At 39.9% G+C, this 24,868-nt stretch overlaps 1 protein-coding gene across 4 annotated transcripts in view; it reads left to right on the plus strand.

Moving 5' to 3' along the window:
- Positions 1 to 24,868, plus strand: part of samhd1 (SAM domain and HD domain 1) — a 72,271-nt gene continuing 47,403 nt past the window's right edge. For 2 of the 4 annotated variants that reach the window (XM_051660412.1, XM_051660413.1), the window contains exons 1-5: positions 1 to 247; positions 522 to 588; positions 813 to 885; positions 1,006 to 1,166; positions 16,792 to 16,907. In XM_051660412.1, coding sequence (XP_051516372.1) covers positions 94 to 247; positions 522 to 588; positions 813 to 885; positions 1,006 to 1,166; positions 16,792 to 16,907 — 571 coding nt within the window. In that variant the 5' untranslated portion in view covers positions 1 to 93. The remainder of the gene's footprint in view (positions 248 to 521; positions 589 to 812; positions 886 to 1,005; positions 1,167 to 16,791; positions 16,908 to 24,868) is intronic. The other 2 variants (XM_051660415.1, XM_051660414.1) reach the window with 2 other exon arrangements.

Genomic DNA, 24,868 nt, shown 5'->3' on the forward strand with positions numbered 1-24,868 from the left:
GTGGGGTGAACACGCCGAGGGAGTAAATCTCCACACGCTCGCTGCGCCGGCTCTGATAGTGAAAATCTGTTTTGTTTTTATACACGGTAAACGATGGAAAAACGGATGAAACGAACAAGAGAAGATGAAGAGTGTGTGCTTGATGCGAAACAGGTTTTCGATGGAGATTTCAGGCGTTGGGATGTAGAAGAGACAGCCGCTTATCTGCGGAGAGAAGGACTCAGCGAATGGGAGAAAATATTCAGAGGTGCTTCATCAAAGATCAATAACTTTCATCAATAACATAAGATTAATAACGTTCATCAATAACAGTAGAATAATAAAGTTAGTTAATATCAATAACATTAGACCATTAACATCCATCAATAACTTTAGATCAAACGCTTTTATCAATATTATTAGATAAGTAATATGAGTTATTAAACTATCAGTATATATTAGTCATTAACATATCTGATTTTAATAATATTTTTTATTTTATGAAACCGATTATGTAAAGTAGCAACACTTATCTGTTGCAGAACAGAAAATAACAGGTCCTGTTCTACCGTACCTTACAGAGCTGCATTTGGAGAAGATGGGTATTTTGTGAGTGTTGCTTGCATTTATCTAGTGATGCTTTGTGATGATTGACGTGATTAACCAAATGAAACAAGCTGATATCTACTTATCTTCAGGTTAAAATATAATGCAGCACAATATAATGTGCAGATCAGCTGTTTATTCTCCTTTGATGGCATTTTTATAATGCAAAAGTGTATTTACCGTTGTTTACCGCTTTAATGGCAATAATTGTCCATAATGTCACTTAGTCCTCTGGGATCTTGTCTGCGAGTTCTCCACTGCTTACAGAGACTCTGGCAAATCTCATCTGATGCCATGAAGGTATGAGGCAAAAGCAGCCAACTTCACTGACCACTTTCTCAGAATATTTAATACCCAGATCTTACTATTGTTTCTGCCAGATGTGAAATCCTATAAACAGATCTTCTGTTTGTGTCACAGGTTTTCAATGACCCCATTCATGGCCATATTGAGTTGCATCCTTTGTTGGTCCAAATCATAGACACGCCTCAATTTCAGAGACTTCGCCACATTAAACAGCTTGGAGGAACTTACCTGGTCTTCCCTGGGGCTTCCCACAACCGCTTTGAGCATTCCATTGGGTAAGTGTGAAAGTGCATTCAGCACATATCTGCAAAAATAAAAAGAACCGAATGAGCTGGTCCCACTGACTTGTCGAAGTTTGCCAAGGATTACAGAGGACTTCTGTGTGTTGAGATGGTAACTGCAGTAGCCGAATAAAACATTTAGAAATCTACAGATGATTGTTTCTGCGTTATTTTTGAGTGATTTACAAATATTTGCAAATTAAGGTCTTGAGACTTAAGCATTTTTTCATCGATGTTACTAATACAAATTATTAATAACATATTAGTTTTCTAGTTGTATTTCTATTTTTTAAATTAGACTTAATGATTTGTGTAGCTAACTATGATGGACGTTTTCAAGAAACTGAATTTCATTACATAAATGCTGATGACTAGTAGCCTGACACCGAGTTAGAAATGAACGAGTTTTACTCATACAGGCACTCTTACGAGTTACTAGACCGGTTATTGAACCAAAAAACTGTTTGAAATGAAAAAAATCAAACCTACAGGCAGAATCGAAAGTCAGCTCTTCGGTCGTGTCTGACTCAAAAAGAACCGAAAGAGCCGGTCCGCGAACTGTCTAAGTTTGCCGAGGATTACCAAGGAGTCTTAATGAGGAGCTGCTGATACTATGAGCATGCGTGTACCGAGGACATGAATGGGCCTGGGGCGAACTGTAAGTTTCAACCAAAATGTACTGGAAACATTCTTATTTTATTAAATAAAATTTAAGACACGTAGAACATATCCGTGTTTGTGCACAGTGTCTGTATTGGGTGCTTTAGGTGCAAAACTTTAATGTAGGAAACTTATCCAAGATGAAATCAATATCGGTCGTATTCGACATGCAGGATCACAGAATGAAACAATTATAACTTAATTGAATAAAAGGTAATAATCAGCAATGTGCGTTCAACATATGGCTTTAAATATTTGAGCGTGAAAACCATGACTCCGGGACGTTAAAATTAAGTGCTAGAGACGTCATTACATGATGACGTAAAAGAACCACTGAATCGGTTTTTTGAACCGGCTCATGGAAATGAACTGTCCGAAAGAACCGGTTTGCAGAAATGAATCAGATGCGCAGATGATTCGCACAGCCGAGGAGTCAAGAAAATCTAGGCGGTGCGCTTTCATGCCGTGCTGATGTTGCGTCACACATACTGTGCACGGAGCAGTCCACAACGCGCACACCAGAAGTATACTTTGACCTTGAAAAACTGTTGTTATTGGTTAATATATTTGCTCAGTCAGTATAAGTTGCGTCAGCCAGCGGAACAAGTTATTAAATTTTGATGAAAGATTACGAAGACAATAGAAATTATTTTGTCCTTTGGAAAAACACACTGATGAATTATGCTCTAAGAACGTGTATTGACGGAATAGTTCACTCAAAAATTAAAAATTATTTCATCATTTACTCACCCTCACCGCCACCCTCCCCCCCCCCATTACAGTGCCGCTGAGGGTGAGTAAATGATGAAATAATTTTACATTTTTGAGTGAACTATTTGGGAGTAATTTACGTGTAAAATGGAGCTTCCCGAAAACTTTCCTCCGGATTCGCGAGTGCTTTGTATTCCCCAGATATGTTAGTCAAACATGTGAATGTTGGCAAATTCCAAACATCCGTAAGTAGAGCGTTCATGCACAATTTTCATAATCCACGCCCATGAAAACGCCATATAAGGAAGGTTTTAGACTCGTCAGTAAATGAAAATAGGAAGCTTTTAACATCTATTCAAACAGTAATTTAAAGTTTTATTTTTTATTTATTTATTTTTTTAATGGAGTGCATTCACATCGTAAAATATTGATTTAGCAAACACATGTTCAAGGGATGCTCCGATTGATCGGCCGATATTCACGTCCTATGACTCGATCGGTAATTTGGCCGAATTCGCAAAAGTTATGTGGCTCCTTTAAGACTTCAGTAGCACTCTCATGGCATAACAGACTGTGAGGAATACTGGCTTAGTGTTGTAAGACAACAAACTTGTTTCAGCATTTAAGAACGATGCAGTGAGAGAGGTATGGGGAATATGAAAATTTTGTGTACTTTTAATGTGGCGTTTCACATGCAAAAAGGCAAAGGGAAAACATCGCAATCTGTGAAACAGATTATCATTCATGGCGGCAGATTCTCAGTCTGTTCCAGGCATAGGCATCTCCGTAATAGTGCGAGTTACAAGATGTGGTTTAATTCAAACATCTTTATTAAATATCTCCAGATTAAACGGCATTAACAATAATAGTAGCACCTGTAGAGTCCAGAAACATGCGCTCTTACTCCACTTTCCTTTCATCTCTTGCCATCATGAGAGAGCGTGTGCTCCCTCATTAAACAGCAACAAGTGAAAAATTTACGAAACTATTAATACAATCGTCCAACTAAATGAAAAGGCAGGGGAACTATTTATAAATATAATTATTTATGCCATATTAAGATACCATAATATAATGTATTAAATATAATGCAAAAATAAAATAAGGAATAATAATTATATGAATGACAATGAATCAATGTCCAAAAATGTTTTTTTTTTTTTTTTTTTTTTGCTCTTTTCCGATTAACATTTTTTATTGATTCAACCATTAAATATATACATAGCAGAGCACACATATACAGAATCAATATACAACACCCCAGTGGTCACACAACCATAGACACACAACAAAAATAAATAAATTAATAAAAAATAAAACTAAAATAAATAAAACAATCACACACATAAAACCCCTACACCTCTCTCTCCACTGTCCCTCCCCAAGAGCCCTCCAAAAAAGACAGATATCTGCCCCACTTCTTCGCAAACATGTCCAGACTCCCCAGTCTTCTGGATACCCCCTCCTCAAGAGCTGCCATTCTGGCCATCTCTGAACACCACTCCTGAAAAGGGGGCGCTCAAGCCGACTTCCAACTCCTCAAAGTGATCTGTCTGGCGATCATAACACTAGTTAGGACCCAGTTTTTCACGAGCTTATTCTCCAAATTAATAACTTCCCCATCTCCCAAGATACAGAGTCTGGGGCAAAATAAAATTTGAGAGGCCAAAACCTCGCACATAAAACTCTGAATCCTCACCCAAAATTCCTGCATCTTAACACATCCCCAGAAGACATGGGTTGTGTCTCCATCTTCTAATTGACATCACCAGCAGATGGGTGTGTCTTTAAGACCAAGCCTATGTAATCTAGAGGGGGTCCAGTAGACTCTATGTAAAATCTTAAATTGCATGAGGTGAACCCTTGCGTCTCTGGATGCAGATTTGAAATTTTTTAGAATCCCAGCCCACTCTCCCTCCTCCAATACCAAATTTAGATCTTTCTCCCATAATCTCTTAAGAGAAGTTGAGGTTCTGTCTCCCAGACTCTGAATTAGTAGGGAGTAATACACCTATGCCTCATGACCTTTTCCAAAAGCAGTAATCACCTCTCCCAGAGTGTCTGCCGCTTTAGGAGGGTGTAAACCACTCCCAAAAACAGTACAGAGCAGGTGGCGCAGCTGTAAATACTTATAGAACTGAGATCTAGGAATCCCAAAAAGTTGACCCAAATTTTGAAAGGATCTCAACACTCCATTCTCATACAGGTCACCGAGTGTAGTAACCCCCCTCCCAATCCACTCTGACCAGCAAAAAGGGGACTTGTTGATGCATAGTTTGGGGTTCAGCCATATGCTCGAGGCAACATTTAAAAAAATTTCAGAATTAAACAGTCTGGACACTTTAGTCCATACCGAGTTCAAGTGCGAGATAACGGGATGTAACTTAGCTTCTCAGATTAATTTGATAGGCTCTGCAGTGGCGAAATTGGGGCAAGAACCTCCTGTTCTATACAGAACCAGGGAGGGGCTCTCTCAGGTGGGAGCGACCAATGAGCCAAATGTCTGAGACCGAATGCATAATAATAAAATAAAATCTTGGTAGGCCTAGCCCACCTTTGTCAATCGGCCTATGTAACTTATTGAAATGTAATTTGGGACGCTTACCATTCCAAATGAAAGACTTTGCTATGCTATCAAATTGCTTAAAATAAGAGAGGGGCACATCTACAGGGAGAGACTACAGTAAGTAATTGAATTTTGGAATACAGTTCATTTTAATAACATTAACCTTACCAATCATAGATAAATGTAATGAAGCCCACCTGCCCACATCTCTCGAAAACAGTTTTATTAAGGGGTCAAAATTAACTCTAACTAAATCACACAAATTTGCTGGAAATAAAATACCCAAATACTTAATGCCCTGTTTGGGCCACTGGAAAGCACCCGGCTGAAAAGCCGTTTCTGGGCAGTATGCTGTCAGAGCCAAAGCCTCGGATTTAGACCAATTGACTCTATATCCTGAAAACTTAGAAAAGGAATTAATAATTCTGTGGAGGCAAGGCATAGATCTACTGGGGTCAGAGACAAATAATAAAATATCATCTGCTTAAAGCAAAAGCTTATGTGCCATACCTCCTGCCACCACCCCTGGAAAATCATCCTCCTTTCTTATTGCGGTTGCTAATGGTTCCAGGGCAAGACAGAACAATAATGGGGAAAGAGGGCAACCCTGCCGGGTGCCCCTATCCAAAGTAAAACAATCTGAAATTAGTCCATTTGTTTGTACCGCCGCTACTGGTTGTCTATAAAGTAACTTAATCCATCCAATAAACGTACTCCCGAACCCGTATATTTCCAAAACCTTAAAAAGATAATCCCATTCCACCATATCAAACGCCTTTTCAGCGTCAAGTGAGCGTTTCAACAGAAACATTGTATCATATTTCTTACGTTTAAGAAAAGAAATAACCTTCCTTGTTTTTATGGGGTGCCCCAACCCATTCACATTCCATGTGGAGAGAGAGAGTACACTTATATTAACAACTGACATATTGATATAATAAAAAAAATAAACTGTGTGTCAAAAACAAAATTATACAGACCACATTCCCCACTAGTGAAACAATCAAACCCCAAACTTCCCCCCCGAACAAAACAAACAGAAAAAAGAAAAACGTGCGCATTAACCTCGCGCACGAAAGCGCCAACCGGTGACAATCCCTCTGAACTCAAAAGGTCCATGATCGCCCACGAGCCCCCACGACAACTTTGCCATCGGATTGCTCAATTTTGCCTCAAATTTGTGAAGCAAAATTACATAACAGAAAATACTTTGTAAAATAACCCCCAGCTAAAAGGAAGAATGAACACAGAACATGTAGATTAATTCACAGAATTGTTTTAAAGGTGTGATCCTCTTCAAAACAAATTTCAGCAGATATAAAACCATTCAGTTTCACAGACAAACAAATGTTCAGTGAGCCAGCTGTTATGAGTTCAGCAGATGACGTAATCATTCCAGTGTCCCGTAAAACGGCACAAGTTCCAGCCGCCAGGCGGAGCCAACACAAAAAGAAACAAAACCGACATCACGGTTCCCTGGATGGTCAAGTCAATTCACTCGGAGGCCGCATAAAATTATATACCATGGCTTACACAATCCATCAACTTTATAAAAGACATCCTTTGTGTGTGCACGTAGATATTTTGTGGTCATCTGTAGTGTCCACTCTCAAACTGGCCGGGAAGTTCAGTGCAAAAGTAATCTTTCATCAATACAAAAACTTCTTTAAGGAAAGTGTTATTCACAAAACAAACTCCAGCCGCTAGGCGGAGCCAACGCAAAAAGAAACCAAAATGACGCCCAGCTTCCTCAAAAGCCAGAGTACGTACAGCGAGCCAGACCCACTCATATGAGAAACATCCAATGGTTTACTCACCCATTGATTCAATAAAAGACTTTGCCTGATTTGGACATGTAAATACTTTTTGACTGTTTTTCGTTTCTATTCTCAGTTTGGCCGGAAACATTAGAGCAAACGAGATCTTTCGCCGATGTAAGAGTTTCTTGCATTCCTTGAACCGATCGCGTTTCTCTCTTGTCGAACTTGCAAAGTCCGGGAACAAGAAAATGTTATGATTCCTCCAAGAAAGCTTCCCTTTGCTCCTCGCCTGGCGCAACACGAGATCTTTATCGGATGACCTCAGAAATCTGGCCAGAATCGATCGGGGCCTGTCTCCCTCAGCAGATCTCCGAGCGGGGACTCTGTGAGCTCGCTCGATTCCCAGCTTGTGGCCTGTTATGTTGAGCAGACTCAGGAAAAGCTCATCTAGGAATTTCAGCATATCTCTGCCCTCCTCATGCTCAGGAATTCCAACAATTCTGACGTTATTCCTGCGGTTTCTATTCTCAAGCTCTTCAAGCTTTTCAAAAATACGTTGCAGATCAACTTTGGCCGCGGGCGGATTAGCGGTTAATTCCCTCTCCGAAGACTCCAAATAATCGATTTGTTTCTCAGCATCCAACACTCTTGTGACTAACTCAGAGAATTTTATTTCCATCGCCGTAATCAATAGACGTATTACAGCGAGATCCTCCAAGTCAGCATGGCCCTTCGTCAACATCACCGACATGTTGGACAACTGACGCTGGATCTCCTCTCCCGCCACGCCATCCAAATCGAGTCTCCGGTCTGTAGGTCTGTTGGGGCTTTCATCCTGAACACGTAAGTGTCTTTTAATGTCTCCAGAGTCCGATGATTTTGACTTCTTTGTCATGTTTTAAATCAAAGAGCAAATGTGTAACTGGGTGTATCGAATTTCACCAAATTATAACATGAAAATAATAAATAATAATGCGCAGAGCTTGTCGCTCACACATCTGCTTCTTGCATGGCGTCACGTGACCAAAAATGTCACATTAAGTTTAATTTCACCTATGGGTTATCAGTTTGTGTTAAACTTGACACTAAGATTTTTTTTTTTTTTTTTTTTTTTTATAAAAATTTTTTATAGGGCGCTCTATCTCAATATAGAGAATATTTGTTAGCCTAAAGCTTAGAAAAAAAAAAGAAAAAAAAAGCCTTTTAAACTTTTTACACTTTGTCAGCAAAAGCTAGGCAAGGTGATATTACTGGGAAGAGGAAAATTCAATTAATAGTGACAGTGTGCAGAAAGCTTACATATTGCCAGTTATGACAGAGATCCTAATAAAAGGTTAAATGATCAGTATCGGGATCGTATCGGCCGATCAGGTGTCAAGAAGATTGGTATCGGTTGTAAAAATCCTGATCGGAGCATCCCTAACATGTTCGTTCTTAAAAGAAAGTGAGGAACTTGCAGTCATCACATGCTTTTGCTGTCATCATAGGTTCTTTTATTAATTAAACAGTCCTAGAAGTCAATAAAAATGGTTTTACCTGAAGCTTTAGTGTAAAAAAATGTCAGTTCACGATAGCAGGTGGAGGTCTGCTTCTCTGGTTCAGTTGATCACATCTCTAGCGTCATTGGAGAACTTCATGAGTAAATCCAAGATTTGCAACAGGAAAAATCTTCAAAGAAATTGAATGTCTGAAGAAGATCTTTGACCTAAATGCTGTAAGATATTACAGATTTGCAAGCTATACGACAGAGTGCAGGTCCCCCCCATTGTTTTGTCCGCACCTGCCTGCGATGTGTTTGTGGGTTTAATAGCATTAGTATCGACCGTACATTAGCAACTGAACGCAATTTACAGATGCCAGTACTAAATTATGAAACCTAAATTATAGAGCTCTTATCAAATAAAAAAATGCCCAGCCAGTAACGTTAGAGGGCATTATTTTATTTATTATTAGCATTATTTATGTTACTTTTTTTTTTCAGAAAATCAAACGCAAACTGCGACTTTCTGTGAACCTTCACCTCATGTCAAGAACTTCTGCTGGAAATGCGATAAGCAGAGTTGGGGAAAAACTATACTTTGAAAAAAATAAATGCAAGCAGCAAAGAAACATTTCTAAATAAAAGCTTTTTATGTTATTTTTTTAAGGTTAATTTCACTCATTTAATTATTAGTAAATGTAATTATTTAATTTTACTTCTATCAAAATTAAGTCATGGCAGTTTGTCTGAAAGAAAACAACACATTCGGATGTCTTACGCACAAACCGATTTACACTTGGTCAGGAGCAGGTGTAAATTTTAATCGTACCGACTAACATTTTAAAAATACAAACATTTTATGAATCCATAAATTAACGGCTGACCAGCTTTACAAACGATTTACACAAAAATTCTCTCTGCTCGTGTTTAATTAACGAGGCTCAAGGTCTTTAAAGCCTGGGCCTTTTAGAATTGTCGGCAAAGCTGTCTGTTTTTCACATGTATAAAATCGGTAATATTCTAATGCTCCTGTAGGAGGAAATTTTTCTTGAGATATACAATCTTATTCTCTGACTTAAATGAACATTTAAACATAAAAAAATCCATTATTTGCATTAGAAACACAGTCCCAACTCCCAATGATATGATTAAACATTATACTATTCATTCATTTATTGTGTAGTTATTTCTTTTAAATGTAGTGAGTTATTTAAGTCAAATTCCTTTTTTAGTGTCTCTTTTTGAATGTGCAATCATGCTTATGTTCACATTTATTAATAATAATAACTTTTCATGAAAAAAATGTCATACGGGTTGAGATAAGGGGCCCAGAGTGCAAAGTTGTCAGGCGGTCCAAAAATCCTAACACCGCCCTGTTCACCCTCATGCTATCCCAGATGTATATGACTTTTTCTTCTGCAGAACAAAAATAAAGATTTTTAGAAGAATATTTCAGCTCTGTAGGTTCATACAATGCAAGTAAATGGTGACCAGAATTCTGAAGCTCCAAAATCAAATAAAAGCAGCGTAAAAGTAATCAGGGCTGTACGTTAACTTTTTTTGCACATAGCACTGGTGCTACAAAGGTTGAAAGCTTTGTAGCACAGGCCATACAATTGTAGCACAAGTATAAAACATCTGTTACCATCTCTGAAAACAACCACAAGTAGTACAGTTCATCACTTAAAAAGGCATGTGACTGGCAAAGGACATTAATGTTGCATACAGGGCACACAAAATCCAAACCTTAACAAGAAATGTTTTCAGGCAAAATTTTTCTTTATTTGCACATAATGGCAGACTGCAGGAACATAACACCTCTTGCTTAACATCAAGTCAGTTTTGTTTATATAGCCCAATATCGCTAATCACAATCCAAATAACATCCATATATTACTCTTCAGATTAGCAGGGCAAATCTGTGGGTCTGTGGGCAAACATCACTTAATAAAAGAACTCTTATTTGCAAACCAGCAAACTCACCCAAACCGTGACACTCCTATACTGGACTCACACTGTCAACAGTTGCATCATTGCTTTAGTGCAGTGTGTGTGTGTGTGTGTGTGTGTGTGTGTGTGTGTGTGTGTGTGTGTGTGTGTGTGTGTGTGTGTGTGTCACAGATTTAGCATGTCTGCTGGCCACTCTTTCCTATTTGGTCTCCTGGCGTGGCATTGGGAAGTGCTGTGTTTATTTTTATTTTTTTATGTTATCCCTTTTTAAAATGCTGTTACCCATTACATAAGGATTGTCTACTCTGATTTTTTCTGGACCCTCCATACACCAGCAACAGAACAAGGGCTGTTGTTTAGCATCGAAAGTTAGCCAAGAAACATTTTCACCTTCGTTTCTCCCATAATTTCATTTGGCAGTGTTGCTTTCTTCGTTTCTTCCTCACGGGCTCGTTTGGGGTTTTGGTTGAGCATCAAACTCACTCGACTAGCTGAGGAAATGGCATAGAGGCAACTGCATAGGAATTATGGGATTGTTCCCTAGGAATTGTGGGAATTGATGTTGGATGTATGGACTCTACGCAGCCGGGACATGACATTTTAATCACACAATAGACTACAACTACCAAGTAAAATTGCGATGCGCCGTCGATTAACCTCACACAAACAAGCACACAACAAACTCTCACTTCACACAAACAAGTGGCTCTGTCTCACACACATGCAAAACTGTGTCGCACGGGTGCTACAACATATGTCGCACTGTACAGCCCTGGTAATCCATAAAACTTTAAGTGGATAGTGGTTTAATCCATGTCTTCAGAAGCAATTATTTTTTTTATTTTTTTACTTGAATAAAACCAATTAATTTATTTATCATATGAAGTACATTTTGTTTACCACAAAAAAACTTTTTTACAGTGTACGACCTAAATTATGTTTACACAGTGTTTTACCCGTTATTCTCAATGGTGATTCACCGATTAACACTTTTTATTGATTCTAACGAATGAAACAGAAAAGCAAAACATATATACACAGAATCAACTTTTAACTCTCATTATTCCCTTTCCCCCTCCCAATCCCTAACCCCACCTGACCCTCAACAAATATCCCTTTGGTCAAAGCCAAAGTATGCACAAAAAAAAAAAAAAGAAATATATATAGTAATAATAATCACACACCTTTAAAACCATAAATCTCTCTCCACTGCCCCTCCTGGAGAGCCTTCCAAAAAGGCCAAATAGCTGCCCCATTTCTTATTAAATAAATCCCAGTTGCCTAGCCTTCTATATGACATTTCCTCAAATGCCGCTACCCTGCCCATCTCTGTGCACCACTACTGTAATTAGGGCACTCCAGCCGACTTCCTTTCCCTAAGGAAGACCTGTCTGCCGATCAGAACACTGGCTAGAACCCAATTTTTTTATGCATTTATCCCCTATATTAATGACCGCCCCATCGCCTAAAATACAGAGTCTAGGGTAAAATGAAATTTGATGCCCAATACGTCACACAAAACTCTGAAACCTCAACCAAAATTTTGGGATCTTAACACACCACCAAAAAAACATGGGTTGTGTCCCCATCTTCTGATTGGCATCGCCAGCAGGTGGGTGTGTCTTTAAGACCAAGCCTATATAATCTAGAGGGGGTCCAATAGAATCGATGTAAAATCTTAAATTGCATAAGGTGCACCCTTGCATCTCTAGATGTAGACTTGATGTTTTTTTAGAATCCTAGCCCACACTCCCCCCTCCAATACTAAGTTTAAATCTTACTCCCATAAGCTCTTGAGAGAAGTTGAAGGTCTGTCCCCCAGACTTTGAATTAGCATTGAGTAATACACTGATGCCTCATGACCTTTTCCAAAAGCAGGAATCACCCCTCCCAGAGTATCTGTCAATTTAGGGGGGTGTATACTACTCCCAAAAATAGTACAGAGCAGGTGGCACAGTTGTAAATACCTAAAGAATTGAGACCTGGGAATCCCAAAATACTGAACCAGATTTTCAAAGGATCTCAACACTCCACTCTCATATAGGTCACCGAGCATATTAACCTCCCTCACAATCCACTCTGTCCAGCAGAAAGGGGACTTATTAATGCATAGTTTTGGGTTAAGCCATATGCTCGAAGCAATATTTAAATAAATGTCTGAATTAAACACTCTAGACACTTTTGTCCATACCGAGTGCAAGTGCGTGATAACGGGGTTTGCAATGAAAGAAAGGCTTTGCAATGGCGAAATAGGGGTAAGAACTTCCTGTTCAATACAAAACCAGGAAGGGGCTCTCTCAGGTGGAAGCGACCAATGAGCCAAATGCCTGAGACCAAATGCATAATAATAAAACAAAATCTTGGGTAGGCCTAGCCCACATTTGTCAATCGGTCTATGTAACTTACTGAAGTGTAATCTGGGACGTTTACCATTCCAAAAAAAGGACTTTGCTATGCCATCAAATTGCTTGAAATAAGAGAGGGGAACATCTACAGGGAGAGATTGTAGCAGGCAGTTGAATTTTGGAATACAATTCATTTTAATAACATTAACCTTCCCAATCATAGATAAATGTAATGAAGCCCACCTGCCCACATCACTCAAACCTTTTTATTAAGGGGTCAAAATTAACTCTAAATCAGACAAATTTGCTGGGAATAAAATGCCCAAATACTTAATGCCCTGTTTGGGCCACTGGAAGGCACCCGGCTGGAAAGCCGTTACTGGGTAGTATGCTGTCAAAGCCAAAGCTATATATATATATATATATTAGATAGATAGATGGATAAAGAGTAGAAATAGAAGTAAAAAAAACAAAAACAATGGTACACTATATTGCCAAAAGTATTCGCTCATCTGCCTTTAGACGCATGTGAACTTAAGTGACATCCCATTCTTAATCCATAGGGTTTAATATGACGTTGGCCCACCCTTTGCAGCTATAACAGCTTCAACTCTTCTGGGAAGGCTTTCCACAAGGTTTAGGAGTGTGTTTATGGGAATTTTTGACCATTCTTCCAGAAGCGCATTTGTGAGGTCAGACACTGATGTTGGACGAGAAGGCCTGGCTCACAGTCTTCGCTCTAATTCATCCCAAAGGTGCTCTATCGGGTTGAGGTCAGGACTCTGTGCAGGCCAGTCAAGTTCTTCCACACCAAACTCGCTCATCCATGTCTTTATGGACCTTGCTTTGTGCACTGGTGCGCAGTCATGTTGGAACAGGAAGGGGCCATCCCCAAACTGTTCCCACCAAGTTGGGAGCATGGAATTGTCCAAAATCTCTTGGTATGCTGAAGCATTCAGAGTTCCTTTCACTGGAACTAAGGGGCCAAGCCCAGCTCCTGAAAAACAACCCCACACCATAATCCCCCCTCCACCAAACTTCACAGTTGGCACAATGCAGTCAGACAAGTACCGTTCTCCTGGCAACCGCCAAACCCAGACTCGTCCATCAGATTGCCAGATGGAGAAGTGTGATTCGTCACTCCAGAGAACGCGTCTCCACTGCTCTAGAGTCCAGTGGCGGCGTGCTTTACACCACTGCATCCGACGCTTTGCATTGCACTTGGTGATGTATGGCTTGGATGCAGCTGCTCGGCCATGGAAACCCATTCCATGAAGCTCTCTACGCACTGTTCTTGAGCTAATCTGAAGGCCACATGAACTGTAGCGATTGACTCAGCAGAAAGTTGGCAACCTCTGCGCACTATGCGCCTCAGCATCCGCTGACCCCGCTGTGTCATTTTACGTGGCCTACCACTTCGTGGCTGAGTTGCTGTCATTCCCAATCGCTTCCACTTTGTTATAATACCACTGACAGTTGACTGTGGAATATTTAGTAGCAAGGAAATTTCACGACTGGACTTGTTGCACAGGTGGCATCCTATCACAGTACCACGCTGGAATTCACTGAGCTCCTGAGAGTGGCCCATTCTTTCACAAATGTTTGTAGAAGCAGTCTGCATGCCTAGGTGCTTCATTTTATACACCTGTGGCCATGGAAGTGATTGGAACACCTGAATTCAATTATTTGGATGGGTGAGTGAATACTTTTGGCAATATAGTGTGTATATATATATATATATATATAAAAAAAAAAGCCCACCCCATATCTTTCCAAATTTTTCAGCTTCCTGTGGAGACAGGTGCGTTTCTTGAGGAAACACTATATCACATTTCTTACGCTCAAAAAGAGAAATAACCTTCCTTCTTTTTATGGGGTGCCCCAACCCATTCACATTCAATGTGGAGAGAGACAGTCCACTCATATTAACATTTGACATTTTGACATATAAGAAAAAATAGATGTGTGTCAAAAACGAGATTACAAAGACCACATTCCAACATTATTGCAACCCTCAAAACCCGAACATGCCCCCGAACAAAACAAACAGAAAAAAGAAAAATGTGCGCATTAACCTGGCGCACAACAGCGCCAACTGGCGTCCATCCCTCCAAACTCAAACACTCCATGCACGCCTGCGAGAGCCCCCGCTACAACCTTGCTGTCGGATTGCTCAAGTCCGGTGTTTCTATACAAATTTTGTGAGACAGAATTACACAGCAAAAATAATCAATAAAACAAACTCCAGCCAGTAGGCGGAACAAACACAAAGAGCGTGTAGATTCATCCATAAAACTGTCCTGAAGGTGTGTTACTCTACAAAATAAACTCCAGCCGCTAGGTGGAACCAGCACAGCAAAAGTGCTCAGATTCCCTAAACAGTCAAGCAAATGTTCAGCGAGCCGGTCCACTTGGTCACAACGTGAGTACAACAAGATGACTCACTCACTCCATTGACTTAATGAAGGACATCACTTGCTGTGGGCATGTGAATGTTTTACGGCCATCCTTAGCATTTATTCTCAGTGCAAAAGCGACCTTCCATTGATGTAAAAGTTTCTTGCATTCCTTGAATCGATCACGTTTCTCTCTTGTTGAGTTCGCAAAGTCTGGGAACAAGAAAATGCTGTGGTTCTTCCAAGAAATTATTTTACTCCTTGCCTCGCTTAACACAAGACCTTTATCAGATGATCTCAGAAATTTGTCCAGAATTGATCGGGGCCTGTCTCCCTCCATGGATCACCGAGCAGGAACCCTGTGAGCTCGCTTGATTTCCAGCTTATGGCCTGCTATGTCGAGCAGATTCGGAAAGAGCCCATCCAGGAATTTCACCGTATCCTGTCCCTCTACTCCCTCCATGACTCCAACGATACGGACGTTATTCCACCGGCTACGGTTTTCCACGTTCTCCAACTTCTCCCAGACATGCTCCAAATCCACCTTGGTTGCTAGTGGATTAGCAGATAATTCCCTCTCTGATGACTCCAGGTAATCAATCCGTTTTTCGACATCCCCCACTCTTGTAACCACATCAGTGAACTTCGCCTCCATGGCGGTGATTGATCGACGTATCACAGCAAGATCCTTCAAGTCAGCAATGACCTTCGTCAGCATTTGAGTATCTCCCGCCGCATTTCACGCACCTCCCCGTCCAAATCGACTCCCAGGCTCACGGCCTGCTTGGGGGCGTCAGCTTGAGCACGTAAGTGTCTTTTAATGTCTCCAGAGCCCTGAATTCTTTGACATATTGTCCTCCTAGAACAGTTATGGAACAGAGTGTATCGAATCTCACCGGTTTATGTCATAAGTATTAAAACTAGCAAAGTGCGCAGAGCTCGTTGTTCACACGTCCGATGCTCGAATGGTGCCACGCGATTCCTCATTTAAGTCCTTTTTTTTTTATTACTATATATCTTCACTTTCATATTCTTTTTGCATTTTTGGCGAATCACATTCTTCGTGCACATCGCCACATACTGGCACTAGAGGAGAGTTTATAGTAAAAAAGACTTCAATATTGATCTGTTTCTCACCCACACCTGTCATATCGCTTCTGAAGACATATTTTTAACCCTAAAAAGGTTTTTGCATCCTGGGGCAGGAGCAATGAGTGAGTCTTATCTAAAGTAAAAATGCAGCATTTTTGAGAAGGCAGCTGACCTCGAGGCAAAAACTCCTATATCAATGTTATATTCACGATTTCTACAAGCAATACAATTGAACATAAAAGCTATTTTTTTAGGAAACAAAATATGGAAATGTATTATGTGGGCCTTAATGTGTTTGAAAAAAGCAATCAATTAATTTTCCTTTAAACCTTTATATGTTTGCCCTTTTTTAGGGTTTACCACTAGAGGCAAATGGATTACTTTTATGCTGCCTTTTATGTGCTTTTTTGACCTTCAAAATTCTGGTCACTATTCACTTTGCATTGTGAGGACCAACAGAGGTGAAATATTCTTCTAAAAATCTTTGTGTTCTGCAGAAGAAAGTCATACATATCTGGGATGGCATGAGGATGAGTAAATGATGAATGTTCTTTTTTGTGCAAACTATCCCTTTAAAAAAGTGAATTGGGCAGTTTTGACTTTCATTTTACATTTCCTTTTCATGCATGTTGGTGTGACCTTGTGTTTCTGTGGTGTAGAGTGGGATATCTGGCAGGGTGTTTAGTCCAGGCTCTCAACGAGAGACAGCCAGAGCTCCTCATATCAAAGCAAGACATTCTCTGTGTGCAGATTGCTGGCCTGTGCCATGACCTGGGTGAGTGCCACACATGTTCAGATATAAACATGAGAACACATGAATACAGCAACAGGGTTCACTCCTTAAAAAAAAGAAGAAAAAATGCATTAAGATCCACATACATCATACATATGTGGGGTTTTAAGTCCAAGCAAAATAATCATTTAACTTAAAAACCCATTGTTATCACTTGGCTGTACACAGAAAAATTTAACACATTCACCTAAGTATTTCGACTTGGGCCTTCTTCAGGGACAGTCACCTATAAGCTTCACACTGGTTGAAATAATGTCTCTCATCTTGTATATATTTGGTTATGTAAGTTAAATAACTTGACATGAAAAATTGTTTTAAATATCAAAGTATTTCTAAATAAATAAAATGTCTCTTTTACCAAAACTTCAGTTTTGGTCATTTTTCATTTACAACCCATATTATATATTTTTTTTTATACTAAAAATCTGTTTATATATATATATATATATTATGCAAGAGTAAAATGTTTCTGTTCTAATTTCTTCACTTTCTAACGTTATTTTAATGCTTTTTGTTTAAACCCATGAGCCCTTATTTCTCAAGAAGCAAAACCTTTGAGATTTCGTTTCATCATTTATCACTCCACAGAAATAGAGTAAACATGCGTCCTCTCACTGCGTGTAACACAATGAACCCGCTATGACCAGGAACATTTGCCATTACAGGATTGTTCAATTAAAGTGAAACTGGAGCTCTTTGCATTCACTATCAATATACACTATATTGCCAAAAGTATTCGCTCACCCAACCAAATAATTGAATTCAGGTGTTCCAATCACTTCCATGGCCACAGGTGTATAAAATGAAGCACCTAGGCATGCAGACTGCTTCTACAAACATTTGTGAAAGAATGGGCTGCTCTCAGGAGCTCAGTGAATTCCAGCGTGGTACTGTGATAGGATGCCAAGTCCAGTCCAGTCGTGAAATTTCCTCGCTACTAAATATTCCACAGTCAACTGTCAGTGGTATTATAACAAAGTAGAAGCGATTGGGAATGACAGCAACTCAGCCACGAAGTGGTAGGCCACATAAAATGACACAGCGGGGTCAGTGGATGCTGAGGCGCATAGTGCGCAGAGGTCACCAACTTTCTGCAGAGTCAATCGCTACAGACCTCCAAAGTTCATGTGGCCTTCAGATTAGCTCAAGAACAGTGCGTAGAGAGCTTCATGGAATGGGTTTCCATGGCCGAGCAGCTGCATCCAAGCCATACATCACCAAGTGCAATGCAAAGCGTCGGATGCAGTGGTGTAAAGCACGCCGCCACTGGACTCTAGAGCAGTGGAGACGCGTTCTCTGGAGTGACGAATCACACTTCTCCATCTGGCAATCTGATGGACGAGTCTGGGTTTGGCGGTTGCCAGGAGAACGGTACTTGTCTGACTGCATTGTGCCAACTGTGAAGTTTGGTGGAGGGGGGATTATGGTGTGGGGTTGTTTTTCAGGAGCTGGGCTTGGCCCCTTAGTTCCAGTGAAAGGAACTCTGAATGCTTCCACATACCAAGAGATTTTGGATAATTCCATGCTCCCAACTTTGTGGGAACAGTTTGGGGATGGCCCCTTCCTGTTCCAACATGACTGCGCACCAGTGCACAAAGCAAGGTCCATAAAGACATGGATGAGCGAGTTTGGTGTGGAAGAACTTGACTGGCCTGCACAGAGTCCTTACCTCAACCCGATAGAGCACCTTTGGGATGAATTAGAGCGAAGACTGCGAGCCAGGCCTTCTCGTCCAACATCAGTGTCTGACCTCACAAATGCGCTTCTGGAAGAATGGTCAAAAATTCCCATAAACACACTCCTAAACCTTGTGGAAAGCCTTCCCAGAAGAGTTGAAGCTGTTATAGCTGCAAAGGGTGGGCCGATGTCATATTAAACCCTATGGATTAAGAATGGGATGTCACTTAAATTCATATGCGTCTCAAGGCAGATGAGCGAATACTTTTGGCAATATAGTGTATTTGTTCCTTTTATATTTTCACGGGAGTTTGGTGCAAGCCTCTGCTGATGGTGCGCATATCAGAATGCTTGAAGCGCTTCACGCTCTTCAGGACTGGAGCTGCTTTGGTTGACATTGGCAGTGCGGCTCAGTGATGCTCGGAGTTCAACTGATTGACTAAGTTTACATGGCCACGAGAAAGCAGCTTATTGTGTGAAAGCAGTTTCAGTTTACATGCACTTTATAAGCAATGAGTACATGCAGCTCAGTCAGGAAGCAGCTTTCTCCACAGCAACTTAATTTCCCCACAACGCTTGTGTAAATAGCAAACATGGGATCCGAAACAGACTTGGCAATTTTATTCTCCGTTGATTCGCTTTATTTCCAGATATTCCAGAGTTGTTGCTGTGTTTGTTTCCTTCACTTTCTATCGTGATATGCAGCGGAATTGTGCTGCAATAGTTGGGTTACATCTTACGTTAAACTCTGGGATTCTTTTAATGTAAGAGCGCATATACTCGAACATGAGAGACAGTCAGTGTTTTACATTGGTTTGTATAAATGGCTATAATTTACAGTGTATGTGATTTTCCCGCTGTAAATCCAGAAATGTTGAATTCTTTCCACTGTGTTGACTTGTTGTTGCCATTAGGACTGGGCAAATTTTGTGGGGGGCTCTGTGGCGCTCCCTTTAAAATGGACGTGTAAGACGGCCTCTGTAGCACCCCCATTTTCACCTACAGTCACTAAACTTGGTACATATATAGTTCTCACCCACTCCTCTTACGGGGCCCATGAGACTCACCACATTTAGACAACATTATGCAAAGACATTGAAGATGTTAAATTGCGAACAGATTTTGATATATCGAACGGTGTTGCCATGGCGAGGCATTTCTAATTAATGACGAAAAATGGGAAACCAGAAGTGTCTTATATCTTCAGTGTGAAATGTGTGAATTAGATCACAATTGAGATGTATGTTTAGTCTTGAGGGCTAATCACATGAATGTGACTATTTTGGGTCATGGTCATAGCGCCACCACCTGGCAGCAGGAAGTGTGGCTTTTACAACAGACTTTAAAATAGTCCTACCTTATTTACTCGTTGCTTAATTGTTTAGAATAATGTCAAATGCATTAGTGGTCGACCAATATGGGTTTTTTATTGAGCAGGGTTGCAGATAGGCTGATACAGTGCCAATATATCTCACAATTTAAAATAGTATGTAACATAAACATAAAATTGCTAGAAAAAATAATAAACTCTTATTTAGCACTATTTGCTTGATTTCACACACAACTTTGTTTAACCCTCTGGAGTCTGAGGGTGTTTTGGGCCCTGGAGAAGTTTTAACATGCCTTGACATTTGCGCTTTTTTCAGTTGCTTAAAAACATATTAATGGCTAAAGTCTGATAACACTGTATTCAGTTCAAACTGGGCTACAATAATATGTGAACGACATGTATGTACATGTTTGTATTTTTGAGAAAATAACGTTTATGCGTGGTTTTTGAAAAAACAAAAATTTTAAGTCACTGAAATAAGGCCATATAACACATACTAAACATTTGTTCACAATACTTTTGAGAACTGGATCTTGTAGCCTACAGTTTTGCTACAAAAATTATGTGAAAATCATCCTGATCACTCATTCATACAAAACAATGTAGTCGTTTAACTTTTGTAAGACACTTTTAGTGTTAGAAAGGCCATATGCGAGGAGACGTGGATGATCATGAATCTTGATGTGATTCACACCTGAGGAGACAAAGACCCCTCCCCTGAGAGAGAATGAATGTGAGGAGACTTAATGATTGAATGTATTGTTTGTAGCTTATTCACAAAATCAAGTTTGTTAAAAGAAGTAATCTAACTATACATTTTCTTTAAAGACTTAAAATTTTAGACCTACACTACTGTTTAAAAGTTTTAGATCGGTAATATTTTTAAATGTTTTTAAAAGAAGTCTCTTCTGCTCACCAAGGCTGCATTTATTTGATCCAAATTACAGCAAAAACAGTGATTATTGTGAAATATTTTTACAATTTAAAATGACTGTTTTCTATTTGAATATATTGTCAAATGCAATTTATTCCTGTGATCAAAGCTGAATTTTCAGCATCATTACTGCAGTCGTCAGTGTCACATGATCCTTATAAATCATTCTAATATGCTGATTTTCTAATATGGGCATATTTACAGCACATTTGACACATTTACACCCAAACAGATATTTGCAAGCACAAGCTTCGTTGATGATAATGAGGCAGCATAAACACTAGTTAAAATATAATCTAAACATTCATATTATTTTTAAATCATGTTACATATCATATTTATATCATACAGCATACTATTTAAATACCTGCTTTAACCGAAACATTTAAATGTAACTAAAACTTGCCTATTAGGACATATTTAAAATTTCAATACTCTGAATACTGGCTGGCAAGTCTGGAAATAATCCAACTAGTAAAATATGTACATGTTTATATAAAATAGCATGTCAACTAATATGTAAGTAAAACTAAATGACTTATCCGAAATTGTATCCTCGTCTGGATCAAATCGCTCTTCAAAATGTAAACGTTCCTCGTCTGATTCCCGCTCTTCTTCTGAGAAAAATGTGAACTCTTCGTCACTATCCAGGGCCATCTGTAGAGCTTCCTCACCCATGTAGCGTGCCATCTTCCAAACGCGCAGGAAAGTGAATGAATCTGATGATGAAACTTGATGTTTTTTAAGGCATTGTTGTGGGGGCGTTTACCATTTGCGTATTTGCATTGATCGCCTCGGCACATTACCGTATGAATAGCGTGCTCTGTTGGTGGGTGGGATCACATTAGCGATAATGAGCTGAGCCAGGAGAAACTGTACATCACTTTGTTTCATACAGATTACATTGCAGGAGAATATTTGTTTTGAATTTGAATTGTTTTATTTAAAAGTAGACATTTTAAGCTTTCTTTAGGCATATGTTTCATGTTTGTGTGATAAGTATTCGCAGTTTCATTTCATTTTTGTGACGTGTTACAGAAAGATGCTCGCAAAGACAGAGACGGCTGAAAGCACACCCTGTTTATTTTCTTTATTTTACAAAAGCACAAGGTTTTGTTGTTGTTGTGAGTGTACACAAATAAAAGTAGACCATTTATAGTTTCTAATGATGTCTTACACTTATCTGTATGCCCAAAAATGACGGGGTATTTTAAGTTGTTTCCACTGTTATGTGGAAAAAATCAAGCAGGAAGTGCCGGCGCATCCGTCGACCCCAGAGGGTTAATGCCCTATTTCGGTCTCTGGAATTACTGGGCAGTACGCTGTCAGAGCCAAAGCTTTGGATTTAGACCAACTGACTCTGTATCCTGAGAACTTAGAAAAGGAATTAATAATTCTGTGGAGGCAAGGCATAGATCTAGTGGTGTCAGAGACGAATAATAAAATACCATCTGCATAAAGCAAAAGCTTATGCGCCATACCTCCCGCCACTACCCCTAGAAAATCATCTTTCTTTCTTATCGCAGCTGCTAATGGTTCCAGAGCAAGACAGAACAATTATGGGGAAAGAGGGTAACCCTGCCGGGTGCCCCTTTCCAGAGTAAAATAATCTGAAATTAATCCATTTGTTTGTATCGCCGCCACCGGGTGTCTATAAAATAACTTAATCCATCCAATAAAAGTATTCCTGAACCCGTATATTTCCAAAATCATAAAAAGATAATCCCATTCTACCATAACAAATGCCTTTTCGGCGTCAAGTGAGATGGCAGTGACCGGAGTCTGATCATTCACCACTGACCACTTAATATTGATGAAACATTATCAGAAGAGCTGCGGCCCGAATAAACCCCACCTGATCTGTATGTATAAGAGATGTCATAACTTAATCGGTTAGCCAGAATTTGACAATATTTTTACATCTAGCTGGATCAGGGAAGTTGGATGGTAACTCTTAGACTCGCTTGGATCTTTGTCATTTTTAAGTATCAGACTGATCCAGGCTTGTCATGGTTGGCGGAAGCTTCCAATTCTTTAATGATTCCGTATAAACTTCTAACAAAAGTGGAGCCAGTTCTGTAGCATTAGATCTAAAAATTAGATTAGATCTTAATTACCTCGTCAAGCTCCTCCAATGTTATCTCAGAATAACGAGAATTTTTTTGCTCAGTTGTCAGTTTAGGGAGTTCTAATGGTTCCACAAAGTTTCTAATATCTTCATCAGTAGATGAAGACGTGGAACTAAAAAGCATTTTTAATATCAATTTAAAATTTCACCATCAGCAGAGGTAAACATTTCACCATCAGCAGATTTCACTGAGGGAATGGTAGAAAAAGACTCTCTTCTTTACATATCTAGACAAAAGCTTCCCTGCTTTGTCCCCCGACTCAAAGTATGACTGTCTTTGACTAGACAAAACTCCACCTTCCGCAACAAAATAGTATTATATCTGTATTTCAATCGGGTCAATTCTCTGAGGCCATCAAATGACATTCGGCACTTCAGCTCTGCCTCGACACTTTTAATATTCCCTTCCAAATCCACGAGTTCTCGTGCTTTGGATTTTTTGATGAATGAAGCATACTGTATCATCCAACCCCTAAGAACCGCCTTGAATGCCTCCCAAGCCACGATACTGAGGACCAGTTGGTCTGCATATAAACATTGATTTCAGCCTTTAACATTTGTTGGAATTTAGGATTGATGGACTGATGAAAAAAATGTATAGTCCCTACCGGATGGGTTCAAAAGTCTCCAAATATCTGTAAGACAAAGATTTTTACACATCCTGTGAAGAGTCAATGTTGTTCTAGGGGGCTTACACACTTTTGTTCCACTATGATCAAGGACTGTGTCCATCAATAGATTAAAGTATCCACCCAATATTATATCATGAGGGGTGCCAGCAGCTTGCAAATCCCCTCAAGATCTATAAAAAAGCCCTGATCATCAGCGTTAGGTGCGTAAATGTTAGCCAAAATCAAACTTTGCCCCTGAATTTATGCTAAAACTCTTTTCAGAGTTTCTGACTCTTCCTAGATTCTTTAATCTGTTTGAGACATTTGAATTGTAGATGCTCCTTATCAGTGTAATGACTCCCCTTCTCTTGTTTGAGCCAGCACTAAAGAAAACATGTCCACCCCATATCTTCCCAAGTTTTTCAGCTTCCTACGGGGAAAGATGCATTTCTTGAAGAAAACAATGTCATATTTATTACGTTTATGAAGAGAAATAACTTTCCTTCTTTTTATGTGGTGCCCCAACCCATTCACATTCCACATGGAGAGAGACAATCAACTTATACTAACATTTGACATTTTGACATATTAGGAAATATAGATTAATAAAATTTATAAAGACCACATTCCATATTAATGCAACAATCAATCTGTTTCACAGACATGTGACTTTGTGTCCCTGAACAAAGGGGGGTCAAAATCAAAAGTAACAGTCATTATCTGGTGTGGCCACCAGCTGCATTAAGTACTGGAGTGCATCTCCTCCTGGACTGCACCAGATTTGCCAGTTCTTGCTGTGAGAGGTCACCCCACTCTTTCACCAAGGCATTTGCAAGTTCCCGGACACTTCTGGGGGGAATGGCCCTAGCCCTCACCCTTCGATCCAACAGGTCCCAGACGTGCTCAATGGGATTGAGATCCGGGCTCTGGCCATGGCAGAACACTGACATTCCTGTCTTACAGGAAATCACGCACAGAACGAGCAGTATGGCTGGTGGCATTGTCATGCTGGAGGGTGATATCAGGATGAGCCTGCAGCAAGGGTACGACATGAGGGAGGAGGATGTCCTCCCTGTAACACACAGTGTTGAAATTTCCTGCAGTGACAACAAGCTCAGTCCGATGATGCTGTGACACACCGCCCCAGACCATGATGGACCCTCCACCTCCAAATCGATTCTGCTCCAGAGTACAGGCCTTGGTGTAACGCTCATTCCTTCGACGATAAACACGAGTCCGACCATCACCCCTGGTGAGACAAAA

This window comes from Myxocyprinus asiaticus, chromosome 28, assembly GCF_019703515.2.
Source record: "Myxocyprinus asiaticus isolate MX2 ecotype Aquarium Trade chromosome 28, UBuf_Myxa_2, whole genome shotgun sequence".
NCBI classification, from domain to species: Eukaryota; Metazoa; Chordata; class Actinopteri; order Cypriniformes; family Catostomidae; genus Myxocyprinus; species Myxocyprinus asiaticus.